The sequence below is a fragment of the Rhamphochromis longiceps genome, linkage group LG23 (genome assembly GCF_057381845.1).
Source record: "Rhamphochromis longiceps isolate RC_006_pf linkage group LG23, R_longiceps_female_GT1.1, whole genome shotgun sequence".
Taxonomy (NCBI): Eukaryota; Metazoa; Chordata; class Actinopteri; order Cichliformes; family Cichlidae; genus Rhamphochromis; species Rhamphochromis longiceps.
In genome coordinates this window covers 12,678,332-12,702,513 of record NC_140578.1, presented here as the reverse complement: position 1 = coordinate 12,702,513, position 24,182 = coordinate 12,678,332, and the positions used below count along the sequence as shown (strand labels likewise).

At 40.6% G+C, this 24,182-nt stretch overlaps 1 protein-coding gene across 2 annotated transcripts in view; it reads right to left on the bottom strand.

The window, feature by feature from the left end:
- Nucleotides 1-10,952: 10,952 nt before the first annotated feature.
- The window catches only part of oca2 (oculocutaneous albinism II), an 81,104-nt gene continuing 67,874 nt past the window's right edge, over nt 10,953-24,182 (bottom strand). For both annotated transcript variants that reach the window (XM_085398419.1, XM_085398417.1), the window contains exons 23-24: nt 20,347-20,440; nt 10,953-11,769 (exon numbers count right to left, since the gene is read on the bottom strand). In XM_085398419.1, the coding sequence (XP_085254545.1) occupies nt 11,682-11,769; nt 20,347-20,440 (182 nt within the window). In that variant the 3' untranslated portion in view covers nt 10,953-11,681. The remainder of the gene's footprint in view (nt 11,770-20,346; nt 20,441-24,182) is intronic.

The window sequence follows — 24,182 nt, the reverse complement described above, 5'->3', positions numbered from 1 at the left end:
TGTGCCTTCCGCTAGAATTTTTCCACAACCTCTGATTTGTCAAACAAATGTGTCATATCAAAATGTCATCCTACTTCTCTGCTAATGTTTTTGGTTTACTGGGATCTGGTCATCCTACAGCAGGAGGCTCCATACGTCCTTCATACCCGGTCTCTGGTGTTATTCAGTAGTCTTTCATTGTTAAAAATGAGGATGAATGGCAGTCACAAGCAGCCAAACAAAGCTGCACTGTTTTCCGTCATTTCACTAATTAGCTAATTATTTTAGCAAACAGTGAGGTGCGGACGACTTTTCATGGAAATAATCAATAACACTAAAAGTGTTATTCAGCCTGATTAAAACATGCTTTGAAATGAGCCTCCTGTACAACAGCAATTTGCTGTTTTCAGACCATTTCAGAATGAAATTCACAAACTGCATCTGCTTTGTCAATAATATTGAAAGCCTTTTTCACAGCAAAACTGCAAGATGTTACCCACCCACCACAACACAAAGCTGCACACAGCATGGGATTATTGTCATAGTAATCATCTTGTTTACTTGTAAAAAAAAAAAAAAAGAAGAAGAAGAAGAAGAAGAAACAAGTAAAAAAGAAAAAAAACCACCCATAGCTATAAAACATAAATGGATAAATGTTTTGGATGAGAACTAAAAACAGAGCTCAAATACCAGTTAATGCACACTTTAAACCATTCTGTTTTGTTTCCTCCTGCAGTTTCTCTTGCCATTGAAAATCATTCTAAGGTTTAAGCAGCATGTTTCACTTTCTACAGAAATAACAGTTTGAATAGTTACTTAAATATTACTTAACTGTATAGTTTCACCAAGTTTTCATGTCAGCTTTAATGTCCACAGTTGTCATGCTGCTCCAGTCTGCCTTGCTAAATGTTGGTCCCAGGCAAAGCAGGTTTATGATGTAACTCACACCTGTGACGATCAATGAACCTAGATCCCTACTGCTGTCTCTGAAAGATGACTTATAATCTGATTTAGCACCATGTTGTTTGGTTAGTCACCCTTGACCAGACTGAACAACACCAGTAAAGCTGAAGTTAATTTACAAATACATCAGACATTCATGAAGCACAGCTGACAACAGGTCATTTTTGAAACTGTTGTTCACCCATGAAGCAAAGTACTGAATAGATGTTAAAAAATGTAAATGTTGTGTATCAGTTACTAACGATACAACCAAATCGAATGCCAAAAGTATGAAATCAGTTTCATACTTCATACTTTCATAATAAAATAAATGCATCTTTTTAACTCATATATTTTAGCCAACACATTTACTGAGTTTTCATAGTAAAGAAATATTACTTTAGGTATTGTGTGGCTTTCAGTGGCTAACTTAAATATAGACAGCAGCAGAATAAAAGTCATACAATAGCTGTGTCCAAATTCAGAGGCCGCATCCTCCTGAGGCTGCATTTGTAGGCAGATTATGTCACAGCGATGCGACAAAGGCTGTCCAAATTCGTAGACTCCGACAAATGCAGCCGACAAATGCGCCCTCCTTCTCCCCAGATTTCAACGATGGGCCGGGTGTATCTTTTGTGGCCCCACCTATCCCAGAATTCATAGCACGGACAAGCTAAGTTTTAATAGTTTTAATATTACTCTTTCTGGGTCACAAAATAAACTTTTAAGATATTTTCAGGCGAGGATGTAGCCGTGTAAACTTCAAATATCTGCTCGATTTATCAAGATATCACATATTTGCAAAAGTGCTCCGACGTTTTCGGAGACATCTGTTACCCACCAGCTTCATAGGTGACCGGGAGGTCGAGGCTCACTAGAGGCGGCGAGAACAGTGAACTCATCATTTTCAAACCCCCCGCGGTCTTTCGCTACTCAGGTTAAACATGACATATAAGTCACTTAGATAACTTAAAAATGTTATTGGTTGGCTTTTTTCAGTGTTTTATTTTGAGTAAATCAGTTTGGGTGAGATTACAGCTGAATAAACGTCAAACAGAAAACTGGTTAAACAGAAGTGTGAGATGGTCGAGAATTTACGCCATTGTCCTGTTATATTTTAGTTAGCAAGGAGCAGACAGCTGAGCTTATTAAACTCCACCGAGACAGCTGGTGATGCAAATCTGAAGACTAGACTGTCCAGTTTCACAGCAGATCACTTCCGGTTTTCTCAGTCTTTCTCAGCCCACGTAGACCACGAAGGCCGGGTTCTCCGAAGGATGCGGCCTCTGAATTTGGACACAGCTAATATGCTGACACAATAGCAAAAGCTAGCTTTCACAGCAACGGCGTTTGACTGAAAAAAAAAAAAAAAGATGAGTAAGAGTCACACGTGTCACTAAATTTGTAGACTTTTGTAGATGGTGATTACCAAACAAAAATTAAAGCCGAAATAAAGTTATGTTATGAGATATAAGAAAAAGAAGTGCACAACTCATAAAGGAATCAATTTCTCATCCACCACATGTGAAGGGAGCCATAAAGATCCATATGTGCACGCTGAAAAACATTCTGCACATAGAATGAACTGAAGCGCTACAAAGAGTATTGAAAGCACATGCTAGAGCCCTTACAGCAGCATCATGAATCATTGTGCAGCTTGTTCATAACACAATGCATTATTGAAAGCTAATAATAGCTTAAAGTACACCTTTATCCACGCACTGCATTTATTATTTGTCATTCTTTCAAATGGGACAGGTTTTTCACACAAATGACAGCTAAAAACTCCTCATCGTCAGTAAATGTTAATCTAACAAAATCACACATGAAAGTACATACATAGCACACCGTGTAGGTTTACTACCCATATTAATTAAAAGGAAAGCCCTTCTATGAGGTCAGTCATGGGCGATCAAAGAGGGAAGCGTTTAATTTGGTCTATATCGTATTACTTTGTCTTGTAAGAGGGGATCAGGGTTTTTTAAAATAGCCTTTAACGTGAATCCTCTTAAGCTCCCTCACTCCACTCTTAATTACAGAGGGCAGAGCATGTTTAATCCCTTCTTGATGAGGAGGAGCATTAGCTGTGGATAGAGGAGACTTTTTTAGAAATCAAATGAATTTCCCCATTGAATCCGTTTAATTAAGAGAAACGATAGTATCACAAGTAACCCAAATACAGCAAGATCAGCAAACAGGCAGCAAACAAGATATGAGCAAATGTTATATTCATAAATAGAGATCTTCCCACCAAAATAATAAAATAAAAGTAAACTTATTGTGTGTTTATTGTGCATTTTTCTTATGAAACATTTGTGAATATCTTTGTCACAAAGTAGTACATTTAAACGTAAACTGATGAGCATAGTCATTTCAAGAATGCAGTCTGGTGATGAGAAGTTACAGTAGTCCAACTGTGAATGAGAAATAATTTTGTAGTGGTTTTGAGTATTTTAAAATGGCTGTGATTAGGTTGGGTTAACTGAAGGCAGCTGTATAATCACACACGTTACTTCTGTGCAGATATGTTATATACCCCAGACTCGAGATGATTAGGAATAAAAATGTTCAGTGAACAGTTTGCTTCTATTGTGTGATCGTATTTATAAGATGCAGAATATCTGTTTCTCTATTTTCTGTCTCTCTGGGCAAGCTAGGGTCTACATGTACCATATGCTACAGCCTAAGGGCAGAGTTGTAGTTCAGGGCATTGGGTTTGAGAGGACAACTGCTGTTGCCTGCTAAAGTTGTCAGCATGTGGAGTGTAGCTCATTTGTGGCATAGCTGCCATTTCCCTTGGACTGTATGTGTTTTTATCCCTTTTATGTGATGAATATTGTAGCTGGACTTGTTTCCCATTTCTCTCCATGATTTGATTCATTATAATTTAGCATTTTTACTGGTTGTCATCTTTTGCCCATGCCTGAGAGAGTTGGTCAGACCTAGATCTGTGTGGGAGATGAAGACTCCTCGTTGTTTACGTGAACACACTGGAATTAATCAGATAACTACACGCATATTTCCTTTAATAATGGTGTTCTGGCCTCTGTAGTAAAATGTTGTGAGCATCATGAGTGGAGTGCTCATTATGCTCACAATAATGAGCATAATGAGCACTGAGTTCTAGCAGGACAAGAACAGAGATGAATTCACAAGATACTTTGTAACCTTCACTGGTGCTTGTTTCTCTAGTATGATGAGCTCTAACTCCTGACTGAAACTCTTCAAATAAACAAAAGAAAGGTATTCAGAGGAATCATTCACCCTGGACTGGGGATGAACTAATAAGACACTACTTTAGAGTACAGAAAAAAAGATATGGAAATTCAGCTTGGAAAATTGTGGTGAAATAACTCAAAAAGAAAACGTATCCTGTGTTAAGGAAAGATTTTTTATTTATTTATTTTTAAACATGTTTACGAGCTTAATTGGAGTGACAAATTGTTTTGTGTATTAGTTGAAGTTCTGATAAAACTGGTATGACACTCAGGCTTGAGACACAAATGATCTGATAGACGACCAAATAAAGAATATAATTATATACACACAGGATGGGCAACAACAGACAGCTAAATCAAATCTCTTAAGAGGACATGGGAAGTAAAACTAAAAGTAAGACACAAATGACTATCAAAACACGTCAGAGAGTAAAACAAAAAATGCATAATGGAGAGTAAGACTTGCCAACAAGATACAAGATGATAATTAAGAACTTTGAAGACAAGAGAAACAAAGACTAACCAGACGCTACTATTAAAAATAAATAGTGCTGTCAGCATTAATCTCGTTAAAATGACATTAAGGCCATAACCGCATTAACGCGGCAAAACTCTGTTAGCGAGTTAACGCGGATCGCCCCGTGCAATGGGCTGCACGATGCTAACGCTTTAAAGAGCTAACCACGCTAACACGTTGACACTGTGCACGGGGCAATCTGCATTAACTCGCTAACAGAGATTTGCCGCGTTAATGCGATTATGGTGTTAACGTCATTCTGACAGCACTAAAATACATAATTTTTTTTTAAAAACTACAAAATAATAAGTTCAACATCAACACTCAGATTGTAATTGTAACTGAAAATGCTAAATACTAAAGAATTTAAAGTTCACGAAACGCAAAACTCTGAGTTTCAAAACCAGGGCCATTGCATGCTGGTACCCTTTGGTACGCTGGTGCCTAAATAACTACATTTCTGTTAGATGACAGCAAAGCTAGCTAATATTAGCTTTCCAATATTTAAGCTGTAATGACTTCTTTTATCATTTTGCTGCATCCTGCTGTGTGAGCAAACATTACTGATGTGAAAACTAATAGAATTAGTTGTTATCTAATCCCATCATTTCTAGATCCACGAATTGAAAATGTCACGCTTGGTTAATGTGAATCCTTTCATTTTTATAACATAAGCTGTATTTGACTTTAACAGCCTACTTCTCTTTTTGTATGCGTGCGTTTTCTGTTTGTTTTTTACATTTACAAATCTCACTTGTACATAATCAAATAAGTGTGTGATTTCTACATTTAATATCTGGTGCAGTAATTGTGCTTTTAAATTGTTTTTGTTGTTGTTGTTGGGGTTTTTTCCACAGTGGAAAAATTGATTTGGCATAAAAAGAAAAATCCTTTCCGCAGAGACTGGGAAAACTGTTCCACCAGGGCTCCACTCATAATATTCATATTACTGTACTGCAGTGGGTGGAAAAAAATGAATTTATTTGCATTTCTTTTTGCCAGCTACATGAAAACATGTCTAAAATCTGTGCTATACTTGACTGGTCTCCCAGCGAGACATCCCAGTGAGCGCAGTGAGACTGTGGAAGTGACAAATCAACTGTGCACACAATGCAGCAATTTTGATTCTATGCCTGTGCTTCAAGAGTTAAAATGTCGAGTGCAAAAAATATTGTCGGGGCTTCAGTAAGCCTCTCTCTTTGGTCTTTAGACTTTGAGTAAAGTGTGACAGGAAGTAAATCCATCTCTGCTTGTGATGTGATCAACAGTAAATAATGTGCAGGAAGCCGAGGGAGACGCACAAAGTATATTTAACATGCTGATCACTGGGATCCATCAATCATCCAGCACAAAAACGAAAATAATCTCTGGATGGCTGGAAATGTTTGCAGAGTCAGGCCAGTATAGCGTGTGCACTAGTATCCATTGTTTACTGCCGCTGGTACAACCTGCTTTGTCGTCTCCATGAGCAAACTGTGTATTCTACCAGTGTGGCACAAGCAGCACACGTCATAGTGAAGAACCTGTCCAACCAGCGAGCTGGCACTGTTGTGCTGTAGATCTCTGGTGCATCTATTAATATATATTGCTTGCTTGATTGAAATTCAAGTCCCCGCTCACCCACATAGGGCTTTTGAGATACTCGGCTTATCTGTCTTCTCCTCAGGTTGATGTTGAGTGGAGCAATTACGGGGATTAAGCAAGGTCATAAAGTTTGTGCAAGACTGATAAAGGCTTAATAAGTGCATCAAAACTGAGAGTATTGAAAGAAATGTGAACAGACACACCCTCCAGTCAGAAAGGCAAAAGAAATGGGGCAAAATAAGTGAAAACACCTGTTTGGGTGGAGTTTGGAGCAACATGAGTAAAGAATCACCTGTGTGACATTAAGGGAATTAAAAATAGGTTTGTACTGCAAGTCAGTACAAAGCACATTAGGACCACTTTAGCTAAAAAACAAAACAAAAACAACAAAATTGTTATCCTCTCTGCAAGGACAGTAGGAGGATCTGAAGTTTGAGTCAGCGTTAGAAGACTCATTTTATTGTTCTATAAGCATTAATATGTAATCATAATAGAGCATCTACTTTAGACATTAAATATTTAAACATTTTAAACATAATTTAATGAATTACTGGAATTAAAAAGAGTGAATGTTGTCTCCAGGAAGTTTAACTGGTTTAGAGTGGCAAGGTAGAGTGGGTTGTGTTCAAGTTAAAGAACACGGGTGCAGATTTCCAGTTAAGGTTGATTTATTCAGCTGTGGTTATCAGCAGCTTTATCACAGCCACACATGGTATATGGGTGGCACGTTTAAGGAGTGTCAGTGTTGACATGGTGATTTCAAAAATGTAGGACATATCAAACTTCTACAAAGAAAAGTCTATAAATGGATGAAACATACCACTATACACAAGTGATTGTGTGTTTTAATGATAGAGTTGTACCATTGATAAGACTGTTAACCCACACAGTTTACCTTTCAGGCAGCTTTTTTCCCACCTTCAGATATGTCAGACTTTTTTCATGTACCAGCTCTTTTCCAGTTTTATTGGCCAAAATATTTAAAGTGCACACTTTTAAAACCGCTGCTCTTTTTATTGTACTACTTTGCTTCTTTGTCTGCAGCTGCTGCACTGCTCTCAGTGTGTATTAATGTATAATCTGTTTAGATTGGTTCCCCCATGGTAGCTGTAGTTTATAGCTGTGTCCCAAAACGTAGGCTGCATCCTTCGGAGGCCGCATTTGAAGGCAATCACAGCCAGGCCACGAAGGCTGTCCCAATTCGTCGACTCTTTCAAATGTGGCCGACAAATGCGTCCTTCATTTCCCCGAATTTGAAGGATGGGTTGGGTGTGTCCTTCATGGCCCACCATATCCCAGAATTCATAGCATGGCCCAGCCAATTCCAGTTTCCAACAATGGTGGCCGCTACTAAGTTTTAATATTACTCTTATTAATCTTTCTGGGTCACAAAATAAACTTTTAACATATATTTTAACGTAAAAATGTAATTGTTTGGCTTTTTTCAGTGTTTTATTTGCTCCGGAGTAAATTGGTTTGGCTGAGATCAAAGTTATTAGATTATTAGATTAGATTAAATAAAACTTTATTAATCCATCGGGTGGGTTCCTCCGGGATTTTCACACAGCTGAATAAACGTCAAACAGAAAACTGATTAAACAGAAGTGTGAGACAGTCGAGTATTTACGCCAGTGTCCTGTTATATTTTAGATAACAAGGAGCAGACGGCCGAGTTTATTTAACTCCACCGAGACAGCAGTGACGCAAATCTGAAAGCTAGACTGTCACATTTCACAGTCTCGCACTTCCAGTTTTCTTGGTCTTCGAAGGACCCGGGCCACGTAGACCGTGAAGGCCGGGTCCTCCGAAGGATGCGGACTACGTCCTTTTCTTGCATTCATCAATGCTGGGTTAGTGAAAGATGGCAGCAGCTTCCACTCTTCTCTTAACTCCTCCATTAGCTTGTTAGCATAGCATAGTTCATCTCATGTTTCGCATTTGTCAGCAAAGCATTTCTCAGTGTCACTCTGACAGAGTATGTCTGCTTTAAACCTGAGTAATGCATAGCTAAAAAAAAAAAAAAAAAAGTATTTCACAATGGGTTGGAAAGACACAGACAATCCCAAGAAAAAGAAGGTATGAAAAGGTGAACAGGGCTGATATTTTCATGAGCATCACAAACTGCTACAGTTTTGTTATCAGAATGTTATCTGTTCAGTCCATTAACATATGGGAAGCCCAGGAGAACCAGATGAATATTTTATTTTATCTGGTACACGCAGGCAGGCTGCCTGACTCAGCCTGCTCAGCTGGAGAAAGGCCCAAAAGTGCAGAACTCTGTGGAAACCTCCTGAAACATGGCAGACATTTCTCAGCGTATGCATCAGTGAGCAGCTCTGATAGGAAGTCATCCTGATCTTTGAATGTCATCTCCAGGTCTCCTTAACGCAGCCATGCTCTGTCTAATCAAAGGAGCTTTTACATCTGAATGTTGTTCAGGCAAAACAGGAAGGATCATGGTTGTGCGTCACTTCTGAGCGTTTAAAGGTGAGCACATCACATCCAGGGAGGAAAACTAAGAGAGCAAAGGCCATGAATTCTCACAGTAGTTGTCTGATAACAATAGTTTAAAAATTGTCCGTTTATTGTAATACTCTCTTTGGATTTCTGGAAAATATTATTGGGGTCAGTGACCACAATAAATATGCTTCAACTGTCATTGAGAATGACCAAACTGAACACCAGATAAGTGGCTCACAGAAGAGCTGGATTAGCTCCAGCTCTAACAAAATGTCAGCAGTTATGCAAAACAGCAAAGCAAACAACAGAAAAAGTGTCTCCGTGTCAGCCAGGATGCAAGCCTCTGCAGCTGTGTCAGCCTAATTGGACAAATGTTGTCAGAGACCTCAGTCATTAAAAGAAAAATTAAATGTTTGTCGGTGCTGAAGAAAAATCTTTGTTTTGTGTATGACCTATGAAGCTTAATTCTGTAATAAAACAGTCAAAAAGTCCAAACTGGACTAAGAAACAGAGATTATAAACACCCAGAGGGCTTATTGCAAAATGAGAAATGGATAAGTAAAAAGCACATGTGAAATTAAACTAGTAACACTGATGAGATCAGAAGGGAAAAAAGCAGGAAGTAAAACAAAAACAAGATGCGTGAGGAAACGAACTTTCAGAGTAAAACAGGACGTAACCTTGTAACAGCGTTTGCCAGAAGTGTGAGATGAAGACCTAATGCCAACATGAAGACAGAGATGGGGGAACACAGAAGACGTGAGAGGAAAGCACTAAAAACTCAGTAGATATGACAGGGTGCAAAATTCAACCAAAAACAAGAGCTTGCTGGCTCAGAGATCCCCCTTTGGGATTTTGGATGTTTTGCAGTATCGATCACCTGAGGGAAGGTGTGAGTGCAGGTTGAAGCGCCTGGGAAGGGATACCAAGAGTCACCTCCACAAGGGACAAATTAGATGAATGAGGGATCACTTTTACAAATTTTTTTTCATCATCTGGCAACCACAACTCTCTGTTTAAAGGAAAAAAATCAGGGTGATCCACTGAGTAAATAGTGAAGTATTTCAGATCCTGGTAGATCTGCTGGCAGACGGGCTGTCATTGTCATCCCATGCTAAAAACACTCTTGACAGCATGTGACTGTGTGTGTCAGAGAAAGAGAGGTTTTAAAGTTTAGTGGAGATGAAAAAAGCAGGTTGAGCCTCCAGCTATAGATGACTCTAAATCCTGAAACACATTAAATACATTAATGTATAATGATAGAGCTCTCTGAGGTCTTTAATTAACTACCCGTGATCCTGAGCACAGTTCGACAGGGGCAACAAAGTGGATGCTACATATTTCCAGTGACTCTAACCAGCTGAGGTGTCCCCCACTTCACGTTCCCCTGGGAGTAAAAAGTGTTAATATGGAACAGCAGTCCTACAGGAACTGCATGCTGTACATCGATCTGTGCTGCTGGAGTTTTGCTGGCCTGGAGCCTGACTCATTAAAGGAAAAACAAGAGTCAGTTTTACTCTCTCACTGCTGGTAAACGGTGAAAGTAGAGCTGTGAATGTAGCTCGAGAGAGTCAGTCTAACTGAAGAGCCAGAAAGCATTTCCCACACAGAAACAAAAACGCAGTTTGTTTTCTACTGTACCAAAACCCTTCCTCTTCTTCATTCAGCTGCTTCTTTTCAGGTGTCGCCACATCTGCACATCTGAGCATCTGCTTCTATCTCACCCTATCCCTAGCATCCTCCTCTGTCACACCAATCATCTGCATGTTCTCTTAACTACATCCACGAATCTTCACCCTCTCCTCTTTGTGTTCAGCAAACAGTAGCAGTTTGCGGTGGCACCCTGATCAACTAACGATTGATTAGGGAATCACATTCTTCATGAGCTGCACGTTTGACTTGGCAAAGATTCTGTCCCGGATCCCATTTATCTGGGCTTGGGACCGACACTAGGAGTACACTGGCTTGTGCAGGTTTTGGGCTTATCCAAGGAACTTCAGGGTTTACTCTGCTAAGTAGGTGGTTCACTTACCAGACTATATCGCCATAGTACCTTTTGGAGCTGGTTAGGTTCCAGATTAGGGATCAACAGTCAATCCTGTGGAAAATAGCATCACCATTCCTGGAAGGTCTTTTGACCTCTGGCTGCAGAATAGACGAGTCTAAAGTTTTTCAATAGTGTCTAAAGTCTGTGTTTCCCTGATGAGCATCTGTAATAAATATAAATTCTTACACGCAAATTTATTCCTCGATTTATTTTTTCGTTCTCCTTTTGGCTGTTCAGGATGTTGGGCTGTACAACGCATACAGAAAAACAGATAAAGTAAGAAGATGCTGTTCAGTGCATTGAGAGCATTTACATGATGAATATGATTGCTGAAATAAATCAGTGAGTTTACATGTACACAATCCACTAGGTGGTATACAATGCTTCGACCACAGTCTACAACTGCTTTCTTGTCTCATCGGTTCTTTGCAGTTAAATTGATGCTGCCTTTGACACAAACCATTAGAAAATCCCTTTCACTGGATCTTGTTGTAAATATAAACAGAAGTTTGGTAAACCACTGGTGTAATGTTCGTGATTGGTTTTCTAAACAGGCCACTTTTTTCTTTTTTTGTTTCTTTTTTGTCTGTTTCCAAAAGAACGGACAGTCTGACATCAGCGAGCACACCTTCAAATGCTTACACTAGTTATTTTACCCTGTGAAGCCATAGCACCATGTACACCATAATGGACTGGTGACATTTTTGTTTCAGAAATTTCTTGCATTTTGGTCAAAGCTCAGATAAATCTGGTCCCTGATGGTCTACACTTTACTCAAAGACACCACTTTTCCGTGCTTTGAAAAATATGGCTGCAATGCTTCATATAATGCCGGTAAACTGAGCAGTCAGGTTACACATCACGTTACAGTGAACTCAGACTCTTGGAGGAGTGGTCACACAGTTTCTTTGGATTTCTGTGCAGCAGGTACAGTTCACATGTTCCATCCCAGTCCGATGTGCGTGGCCAGCAGGTAGCACATGCCGATCATGCATGTCATTATCATCATGGGGAATCCCAGCCTGTACAAAACAAGAGAAGAGCAAGTTAGTTGCAATGATCAGCACTTCAGTCAGGATTATTGGAATAAAAAGATTTACGGGCTGCAGTAACCTGCATGTGGGGGCCTGTCTCTGATCAGGGCATATACAGAAAGTCAGAAACAGCAATAAAGGAGGAGCAGGGGGACAGGTGGGTTGTCAAGTGGCTTGCAGATGTGCCCTAGATTAGCCATTTGAATTAACAGGATAGTATGAATTGTCCTGGACTAGATCTATGCTTCACTTGTTTTCTTTTGTTGAGATAAATATAGTTAGCCACTCAGAAAAGTCACAGAGCTCAACCTCCACCAATATGACCATTTTAAGGAAAATTATTTGGAGTCTCACCAAATGCTCCCTCTGTCCATCAACTCTTGTGTAATTTGTCTCTTGCCTTGGAGAAGGAGCTGGTTGGCAGTGTTTTTGTAGTTGTTGTCATCATCTTAAAATGTATTCATTGTTCCCATCAGTGTGTGTCTTCTATTATTTTGCTATTGTTGCATGATTCAATGGAAGCTGTTAGTTTAGCAGGAATGTAAGCTCCAGTACACACAGAAAAAGAAGTCAAGAAATGTTGTTTACTACTTTTATTATTTTCTACTATATACCTTTCTCTCTTACTGAAGCAAACAGCAATTTGCTTCAATAAGTGTAAAGCATCGTGTAATGTCACATGAAGTCATAGCTTCCATTTATATTTATCCTGGTTTATTCTCTCAAATTTCTCCTTTAAAAAAATATATTACCAAAGATGGCATTAAAAAAATCCTGGCACTAAAGCTAGGTTTGAAAAAGTAATAAAAGACCTTTATCTTACAGGGATTTTTCTTCTCTTTATTATCACCTCTCTTTGTGAGAGACATATTTTGACCTTTGGCAGCCACAGACAGTCCAACTCCTCATATAAAGAAAACCAAATTATTGCAAAATCCAGTCTTATTGATGTGTGACACTTTGCTGAGCTCCACAACTTACTCTGTCTTCACTCAGCCTGCAGCACAGGGAGGTCAGAGCTGCACAGCCGCTCAGAGCCGTTAAAAATTCAGCGTCTTGATCAAGGACACATCAGCCTGCAGGTGAAGGCTTGTCTTCCTGCACGCTAAAGCTAGCAGATGCTCCGAGACATGCACATTGCGTACAACGGAACAATCTAAAAAGTCCTCGGCTGCATGCACACATCTCATTAGTCCAAAGTTGTTTATTGAAACAGAAATGGCTTCACATGGTGACATTTTTAAAGGCCAGCTTTCTTCTGAATGTAATGACTGAAATGTAGTCCCCTGGATGAAGCATTGGTGGTGACTGCTGCCATGTATGTTTCTGCTTCTCACCCCTGAATTAGTCTCCTTAATTAAAATGTGTCCTTAGATGACTCCTGAACTGCAGATGGCTCGTGTTTGGATGTCTACCATGTCCTATATGGACACATGGCAGCTCCGAGGGCCAGAGATCTGTTCATCCTCACTCTGTGCCACGGATCACTTTGGAGGATAAAAACTGCATGTATATTCAGCGTGCCAGCCATCAGTCTTCATCAAAGCAGAAAAGGACTAATTAAGACTAAAAAATAAGAGAACATATCATTAAAATATCATTGAGAGCAGATGTTGCTCTCACTCTGACAGCCTGAAGAGAAAAAGTTTGGGCCAAATCAGCCTGGAAAAAAAAACATAAACATACAGCTGCTATATTATCTGTGTTAATCTTTATATTAGGATTAAAAACAAAATGATGACAGTTCATTCAAATGCAATTATTATGACGATAAACATTATATTTGGCTTACGTGTGGTTTTATGTGTATAAAGCACACAGATGCTTATATGAAATGGCAAGGTTAACCGTGCAAGTCTGATTGTCAGTGAGACAAAAGGTTACCTGTCTCTTTGCTGTGTGTATTTTCAGTTAACCTGGACATGACCTCTTCTTAGAGGATCTCAAGGAACTGAGATGACCATTTGGGTTCAGAATGAGTATCTGATGATCACTGCAGCTGCCCACAACTTTGTTTTCTTTTTCATTTTCTTATGTTTAGCTGCCTTTACGGGTCACTACGGTAGTCATATATGGTTGTCTGCTGAAGGCCAAGGCTTTTAAAGTTCTCATCAGAGAATTATCTTCCTCTGATGATGCAACTCAGAGAGGTGACACTGACCTTCAGCAGCTCATCAACCAGTTTGCCCATGCCTGCAGTGAGTCTGGGCTGGCTATCAGCATCAAGAAAACCAACAAAATGACTGATTATTTTAGCTGTTTGGGTTCTGTCGTCGCCAGCAGCAGCCTATAGTATCATTTACTAGGCAAAAAGACAAACAAGAGAGTGTGGGAGATCAAAAGAATCACCTAGAACCATTTCACCTTCACTGCCTACAGCAAATAGTCGCTAACATAACTGTGCTTAAACAAGCCAGCTCTCAGAGCATGCTTCTCCACCTCCTGTCAGTGTCGATCGAAGCCTATCTCGATCGACACGAACATCAGGTGACCAGATGTCCCCCAGCATCTCAGCAGGTCCTGTTTGCAGATGGGACCTGAACATCAGGGGAACGACACTAATCATCACAGTTTGGCGTCACAGTGCTGAAGGATTGAAGAAGGGCAAAACAAAAAAAGCTGCAACCAATAGCTAAAGGACAGGAGCCACAATAGCAACCAGAGACAACAAGCTCGAGCCCTTGATCCACACTTCAGCTATGTTTGCAGCACTTGCAAGGATCACATTACTGAACCACTGTTGATTCATGTTATATGATACTGCCAAAAAAACCTACATTACTTCTATGATAGCATGTAGGTATTTCCACCACACATCTAGTGTGTGTGTGTGTGTGTGTGTGTGTGTGTGTGTGTGTGTGTGTGTGTGTGTGTGTGTGTGTGTGTGTGTGTGTGTGTCAATGCAATATAAATATTTGCCAGTTCATCTACTGATTGAAATGAGACAGCTACCATCTATTTCCTGTTCTGTTCAAAAGCGTCTGGATGCATTTCTCTCTACCGAGATGGGTTTTGTTTTTATCCTAAAAGGGTACATTTTGTCAATTTAAGCTTTTTTTTTGTTTCTTTGTTTTATATGTCCTCTTATAAATACAATATGGGGTTATGAGATTTGTAAATCATTGTGTTCTGTTTTTACCTGTTTTATACAGTGTCTCTACTTCGTAGGATCTGGGTTTATATGTGTAAGTGCCTGTGTGAAAACTGCAGTCAGTGTACCATGTCTGCTGCTCAAACTAAATTATGAGGTTTCCAGTGAATATGCTTGCAGAAATGGCAAATAAGTACTTGGACTGAAGAATATTAAGACTTTATAGGCACTTCAGCACTTTCATGATTTTAAGACATTCTGCATTTTAAGTGTAACAAAAAACCAGTTTCAAAGTTTCTCAACTGAGTCATAATGGTCATTGTCATTTTTGAGTGATTATCATTATTTACGCATCAGTAGCAAAAGTGGGGGAACTGTGAAGAAAAGATGAAAATAATATAAGATTTACTAAAAAGATTTTAGATAATATATATTAAGTTTAGAATTTATAATTTTCTTTTTTCTGATAATAAGTAAATAAGTAAAAGATCTACAGAAGAAAGCATCTTCTGTAGTACTGGTATCACATCTCTAAACTTTCAGTATGGTGAATGTCTTTTCTCTAGAAGGTGTAAGCATTTTGCAGTAGTAACATTCTTAGTTTCCTAACCAAACGTTCTTCATTTTCATGCACCTGAAAGGAACTGTCTTTTTCTTTTCTTGTCTACCATCGCCAGACACTGCTAGTTACTGTGGTGACCTAATCAGATGAAAAGCACCACCTTCAAGACACTGAAAACTCTGACTTCAGGCTCAACATATTTCAATAACCTATTAGTCTGTTTTCCTGTTGGCCCCCCAGCTCACCAGTGGTCCCTTCCAAGATTTAGATCACCATGTGGCGCTCTCAATCTTGGGGTTGAACTGCAGCTGCAGCTGCCAGAGTAGAGCCAGAGCCAAAGAAAATAGTTCCTTTTCAGTGCTCCATAGAATGCCTTTCACCTTATTTTCCATATATTAATAAAGAGTTTCCTAAGTCCAGTCCTTTCTCATCAATTTAGGTTTTTGCACATGACAGTTTGCAATCAAGCCGTGGTAGATCTGCTGCATGAAATTCTGTCCTGATTAAACAAAGACAAAAGCAGCCGATGATCTGTGTTGAATTTGTTGATTAAAATGGAAGCTCTCACAGGTTTTATTAGCAAGCCAAACACACAAAACGTTTAGTGTAGCTGTCAATATGCACCCCGACAGCTACTGGAAATAATATTGTGCAAAAAGATGCAAAGTGGTTAATGCTACCTATTTTGTGCAGAGGTCAGCATCCTCATATGTTGATGAACCACAGAGAAGGCATGGAATAGAACAGGTCTGTCAGTGCTCTGAAGCACCTCCAGACTGGACAGTAACGCAGCATTCAGCTGCACAGATGTAGGGCCATTTCAGCTTTGGTGTTTATATTGATTTGTAATGTGAGAATTCAGTTCTTTGACTACACTGCTCGGTTTCTGTTAATACCACATGCTTTTCATTTAAACTACACTATAATCACATATTGCTTGTGGGAAAAATGAGCCTGTCTGGCTGTTATCGCTGTCAGACAGCCTGAGGTCACCTCTGCATGAGTGAATCCCTTTCTACGGAGCAATACCTATTTCCCGATCACAGGCACATCATGAGGGGACACGGGGCACATGAAAAAGACACCACAATATACCACAGAGAGGAGCAGGGTTCACCTTGTCTAAAAATCCCCATCAAACCTTGTGATCTCACACAATGACTTAATTGCATATGATGGGAGCTCTTTGAAAGTCCTGATGCAATCTCAAAGACTCTTTAGATAAACCAATGGGCCGCGCTTCTCTGACTGTGGAGGCTGTAGGACAGAGAGAGCAGCGCTGCTCCCCTGTGATAATGGTTGACCTGTTCTATTCAATGAGCACAAAAAGCACACTGGTGCAGTGTTTAAGCTGTGAAGCGGTACACAAAAAACCCTCCAAAAATATGTATGAGCGTGATTGCAGTGTTTATTAGAAATAAAGCTAAAACACCTGCCTCTGTAGTGCAGAGGCAGCTTTTCTGTATAGATTTCCTGCAGGTGACTGTACATGAGCAACATGTGGTCCAAAAGAACAAGACACTCTGAAGCACCTTACATTGTCTAATGTCATTTGTTTTTGTGTCTCAAAACTGTAGCAATTTGCTACATTGATAGGCATTTACAAGTACATTTTGCAGTGGGTCTATTCTAGAGTGCTTGTAATGCCACGGGTGCATTACAAGCACCCATGGCAGTTTCTATTCAACCGACCAACATACAGAGCTGTTACTTTAGTGATGCACTTTAGGTTAATGGTTTGTGGCGAGGTGGATGATAAGGGCCTTGAGGCACGAAGGAAGCAACAGGGACCATGCTAACTGCTGAGCTATTCGAGGCTACTCATTTTCCTTTGTGATGGCTTATCAAAAAGGCATTTGTGCCCCCGTGGGCTCATCTGGCCCCTGAATTCATCCTCCTGATACAGCACTAGTCAATCCCAGCTGCCCAGACTTCGCTCCCCCTTGCCTGTCTCTCTGAACAGCAGTGACCCTTGCCACAGACATCCAATTACAGACAGTGCTTCAGCCAAGAGCAATGCTCCTGTCCAATAACTGTAAACACAGCTAGAGCGGGAGAGAAGTAGAGCTGACGGGTTGCAACTGTTCCCCTCCATTTCAATGAAATCCTTTGCAGACAGACGTCCCAGAGTCTTTTTAGTGCACTAAGAAATTTGTCAACGAGCTTTAACCAACTCTGACACATTTTCCACCAATTACTTCACTGGCTTTAGCGGCGTGTCAGAGCCAACTGAGCAGGTAACGAAGGCTGAAAAAGTAATGGTGGAATTTTCTTAATGCCAAAGGTCACCTGAAGTTGTTCTTTTTCTTCTCAGCCACAGTCTCATTAGCTGTAAATAGGAATATCAATGAAGCAACCTGCTACAGATCAGATTACAATATTAAAACGTAGTAGTAACATAGTAACATATCCTGTAGCTTAGGTATGTGGGAAGTACAATACTTCTGCAAGTCTTTAGAATAAATTACAACTCACTGAAAACAACAAATTGAGCATAGCGTTAGTTGAGTTAGGCCACAAAGTCACAATCCTGGCTGATCAGCTGAGCTGATTAGGGTGTGCCTTTCAGAGTGATGCTGTGCACAGTGTAGACTTAAGGACCCAAAATGCTGAACGCAGGAGGATTCCAACAGAAAGCTGATAGTAAAATCCACAAGGTAACAAAAAGTCCAAATACAAGAGAAAATAGACAGTGTAGACAGCAAGGCAAATACGAGGAGCCAGAGAATTTAAACAAAAGGTGAACAGGACAGCACAGAAGAAAACACACACACACACACACACACACACACACACACACACACACACACACACACACACACACACACACACACAGGAACATAACAGTACAAAGAGGAAGTCTATTTATGGCCCTTGGTCTATTGATTGGAATGAGGGAAAATGGGCGAAGAATTACAACGAGGTGAAGACACACAGGATAATCACTCAAGGGGAAGCAAAACCACACAGGGAATTGAAGAAAACTTTCACAGTAAAACAAGAGACCGGTACATGGAAACTAACTTCTAACAAAATATCAGACCAGGGAACACACTAAAACAGAGGAAGACAATGGGAAATGTAGGAGCCATTCTTGGGTTAATACCTTATGTGGTCACTAGAGGTCACCTTTTTCTGTTTTGATTATGTAATGTAAAGGTATTTAAGGTAGACGCACGTAATCGGCGTCAGGTGTGTCATTGAGAAGGCAAACAGTTTGTGACGTTGCGCTGTTATGCTAAGTCGATACAGAATAAAGACCAAAAAGGACAAGATACATACTGCTGGAGTTATTGGACTGTGAACTTAATTCATGCATACCAGTGACATCGCGTCACCCCCGTTAACGACCACCTCAGTGGCTTCAAGCGTAGGCTTAGCCTCTACAGGAAACATCTGAGAACTAAAAGCTAGAACATTTGGTTGGTCCCTGTGGACCTATCCCTGACTCCTCCGGTCCACATCCTTTGGGCATTTAATGGTGTGAGAATGTGTGTGTGTGAATACTAGAAAGTACTGAGTAGAAGGCATTAATAAGTTCCAATCAATTTAGCATTTTCCTTAAAATCAAGCCAGGATTACACAACTTAAACAACTGCAGCATCTGCAAACCTCTTAGCAACCCATCTCTTCCTCAGCTCCTCCTTTTTATATCACAGAATTTTATCGCTGTTATATGATGAAGCCCAGTCTGTTCTGTCTGGGGGTGCTCGGTCCTGCTCTCCTCGTCTCCAGATTTTCACATGGAAGGACTGGGAATGGGAACATCAATGTTCTTTAGACTACAAACTGAAATGTCACCTTCACGGCGGCGCTTCAGAAAATGTTAGGTGGTAAGTATAGATAGAATATCAGTATAAATGTTGTCTGTGATTGATATGATGAAAGCACTGTCACTCCATCCAGTGAAAACACTTTCAGATCTTTGATGACAATAATCTACAGTAAGCCACAGACACCGCGTTCAGTCATAAGTGTCACAAGTTTAATGTTAAATCAAGTCTCTGTTCAAATCTGTTACACAAATCCCAAAAGAAATCCTCTGACTTTGTCTCTTTTCAACCCTCACGGGCATTACATTTCCACTGTTCCTAAATAAAATAGCGATGCAGTTCCAACCCAATGGCATACCAAGTCTAATCAGACTCATATTCATGCTTTTTTTCAACATAACTGACCCCTTCGGCTTCTCCAACATGCAAACCATAAAGCGTGTCTGACTGCTGTGTCGCCAGGGTGCAAATTATCAGTGAGCAGGTGGCAACCTGATAGGAAGCCTGCTGACCATCCAGCCTGCGATATAACCACATTTTCTGCCATTCATTCGACTTTTTTTCTTGTAACCACCCTAGAGTTCTGAAATCAGGCTCCACGGTTGGATGGTTTCACTCAGTATCAGTTCAATCAGTCACACATATGTTACACTGTTTATGCCTCTTTCATGGTTCAGCGTGACTGGGGGACTTCTATTTCTGTTGACATGAGAGAATATTGCTGCAGGTTGACTTCCTCCACACTCACTGTAGTAAACATTTCTCTACAGGGTCACTGAAGAGGACACAGACTCAAATCACTGCTTGCACTACATAACAAACCCGTGCGTGTCGTGTTGTTTCCTGGAGTCTGCTCACAGAACGCTGCACCTGCTGCACAAAGACAAACTAAACGTGTTCTGTCACATGATACTCAGTGCGACACGTTTTCTCTAAATGTTCTCAGGCTATTCATACACACTGTTGGCAATTTCTAATGAAACATATGATGGACATAAATGTGTAAGTAGCCCCTCAGGCTGAATAGCCTATCGTATTTCAGCACCACAAACCAAGAACAGAGGAACTTTTCAAACTTGCTGTTTATGACCTCTTTGTGCATGGGACTGCTTCGTGCTGTTAATGGCGCCTTTGCTTACTTGAAGAACTCCATGAAGGAAAAGCCATATCCATGTTGCTCAGCGATGCCTGCACACACAACATTGGCTGATGCTCCTATCAATGTGCCATTTCCTAAACAGAAAAGAGAAAAAAGTCAGAGAAAACTTTTCTTTAATGTCAGGTGTGTTTCCAGAACCACTAAAAACTGTAATTAAACCTATACTGAAAAAGGACAATCTTGACAAGACACAAATGAGCAACTACAGGCCGATCTCCCATTTTTAAGTAAGATCATTGAAAAAGCAGTTTCTCAACAGCTCAATTACTTCTTAAAACAGAATAACTGCTATGATGCCTTCCAGTCAGGTTTTAGACAGAGCCACCGCACTGAAACCGCTCTGACCAAAGTGTTTAATGACATATGTCTGAATACAGACAGTGGAAAAATGTCAGTCTTAGTTTTGCTGGATCTCAGTGCAGCATTTGATACAGTTGACCACAACATATTACTCAAACGACTGGAGAACTGGCCAGGTCTTTCAGGAACTGTACTAAACTGGTTCAAAACATACTTAGAAAACAGGAAATACTTTGTATCAATAGGTAACTTCACATCTGAGCAGACAAGTATCACATGTGGAGTCCCCCAAGGTTCCATCTTGGGACCCCATCTGTTTAACATTTGCATGTCCCCACTGGCACAGATTATAAAGAACAACAAAATAAACTATCATAGCTATGCAGATGACACACAAATATATATCAGGCCCTGTACAGGCTCTTGGTAAATGCACTGAGGAAATTAATGACTGGTTGTGCCACAATTTTCTCCAGCTAAACAAAACTGAAGTAATAGTCTTTGGAGCCAAAGAAAAACGATTACAGGTCACCTTCAATCTATACACCTAAAAACCACAAACCAGGCGAGAAATTTGGGTGTAGTGATGGATGCAGACCTAAACTTAGAAAAACACATTAAGACAATAACAAAGTCAGCTTACTATCACCTCAAGAATATTTCAAGGATAAAAGATCTGATGTCTCAACAGGACCTGGAAAGACTAGTCCATGCATTCATCTTTAGTAGGCTTGATTACTGTAACAGCATCTTTACAGGTCTACCTAAAAAATCAGTCAGACATCTACAGCTCATTGAGAACTCTGCTGCTCGAGTCCTCACTAAGACCAAAAAAGTGGACCACATCAGTCCAGCTCTGAGGTCTTTATGTAACCCAGTGTTAATTTGGTTATCTGATATTGTGTGATATTCAGTATATATGTATATACCTATATTGGGTGTTATAAAATGTTCTTCAATGATTTTGAGTTTTTTTTTTTATTGCTATTGGTTTGCGGCTGCTTTACGACAGTCGACTGTGGTAGTACATCCTAGCGGGAGGGGCTATGAGCTCACGTGGCTTGTAGCTGTGCCAGAGAGCAAGCTGGGGTGAGCTAGCGGGGAATATCGCCTTCTGCAGTAGCCTTGAAAAGGACTATTGTTCGTTCTCCTGCCAGACGCTTCGCTGCTGTGCTGCCTTACTGCTGTGCTGCCTTACTGGTGCCATTAAAGGACAAGCGGCCGCCATCCCTTCATCCATCCGGACCTTGATTATTTGGACCGAAGTACTCACACACACGCCCGCACTCAGTGCCATACACTCTCTTTATTTTGCTGGCCAGCTAATACCATTTGTTGTTTTTTTTGTTGTTTTTGTTTGCATTCACAAAGACTATCCAAAGACATTTTGGTTATTGTCAAATAGACACTCTCTGATTACGGACTGAGGAGGTTGTGGTGTTACAACCCCAGGACTGAGAAAAAGGACTCTTTACATAATATATTCACTTGTCTCCTGGTTAGGAAAAGTGACTATTGATGGAAATATTTTTCTTCTTCTTGTCTTTGTTTACATTGTATCCCAGAGAAGTTTTAAGTTGTTCAGGTTGAAACATTTGCATTTAAAGTCGGTTAAGTTTCCTTTGATATATCAGTGTCAAGCTGATGTTTAAGAGGGTATGTTAAGGACAGATGTGCTCCAGTCCATCAATCCTTTAAAGTGCTGGACACCGATGGTAAATTGCCATCAGACCCTAAATAAATTGTCCTCTGCTGTTATCCATATTGCTTCACTCATTCTTTGGTGAGTAGACGTATTGGTTACAACTAAGAGTAGTAGGAAAAAAATTGGCGCCCGAACAGGGACTGGAGCGCATCACTAACTTTATCCTGAAGCACATGCACAGACATCTGTGAATTCATCTACTGCTTTGCAGAGAGAGACAATGGAGTTTTGTGACAGGTATGGTTTTGATCCAGAGTACACTGTTTTGTTAAAAGGGGCTAAAGCCGAGATTAAACTACAAGAGGTGCAAAGAGCATTCGCTTTGCTGGATCACGTTGTCAAAATTCAACAAATAGATAGTCTCCCTGACACTATTTTGTGTCAGTTCATGGAGTGCATTACCCCAATGCTCTTAGATGGAGAACATTCAGCAGATGGGGAGTGTTGGGAGGTTATTCAGATAGATGAGTACTGTCCTCAGGGACCTGACAGTTTTCACCTGGCGCATGATGTGGTCCCCCTCGCTCGAGCAATTGATGATGTGACTGCTAGTTTCAGAGAACAAGTAAACGAACTGGCATTAGCATATAATGTGAGCCCCATGACTTTAAATCAGGCTGCAGTGAGCCACATGTGTGGGAAAAATGATACATATAAGGGGTTAGCTACCTCAACTCCTGCCTTGGGAGTTAAAACTCAGTCCACACCAGGTCCCAGGTCAACTGCCGCCTGTGATGATGGCCATGTGCCCAAGGCTAAACAGGCACTTGATGCGGACTCCCTGCTTGTTGATCCTTTGCCAGCGGAGGTTCAGAGAGTCATTGTGGAGCACATTGTAAAACATGACTCGCCCATGCACACTCCCTCTGGTTTTGAGCTCCGCTCATTTTCAGGAAACTCTCCAAAACCCCCTAATGAGGTAGAGTACAGGGTATGGCGACTTAGAGCTAAACAGGTACTAAATGACTCTACCCTTTCCGAAGGGCAGCAGCGCCGTGTTTTCCTCGATAGCTTGGCTAGCCCTGCTTTGAATGTGGCCCTTTCTATTGGGTCTCAAGCATCACCAAAAGACTATCTCGATGAGCTTGACAAGGCTTATGGCAATGTCACTGGAGGTGAAGAGCTGTATATCCAGTACCTAGAGACTCATCAGAATAGTGGAGAAAAGGCATCTGATTACTTGCGCCGACTCCAGACGTTGCTGCAGGAGGTAGTTGACGGTAATGGCATACCTAGAAGTGATTTTGATGTTCAGCTACTAAAGCAGTTCCTCAGAGGTTGCTGGGATGACTCTCTAATTGCCACTCTGCATCTAAAAGAAATAGTTGGATCTGCACATCATGTTATTCCCACTTTCTCAGAGCTGCTTTTTAAAATCAGAACGCATGAGAAAGAGAGTCAGTTAAAAGAAATGCGCAGGAGACGTTACATGAGCGGCACCTCAACTAAAGTGCAGGCTCGAACACTCGTAGCCACAGATGACGGCAGGCATTCTGGCACACCTCCCACAGCGCTGGATGCTTGTACCAGAGAGCAACTGGAGGAAAAGAAAAAAAAAAGAGGAGTGGAGGAAGTATGTTCGCCCCCTTGTACATGCTTATAACTGTACAAAACATGACGCAACTGGAGAAGCGCCCTTCCTTCTGATGTTTGGTAGAGAGCCACGCCTTCCGATTGATCTCTGTTTTGGACATAGTCCACGTGGCCACAGCACCAGAACACATATTCAGTATGTACGAGAACTAAAGAGTAGGCTGAAGTATGCATACGACCTAGCCTCAAGAAATGCTGAGAAGAGACAATTGTTGAAC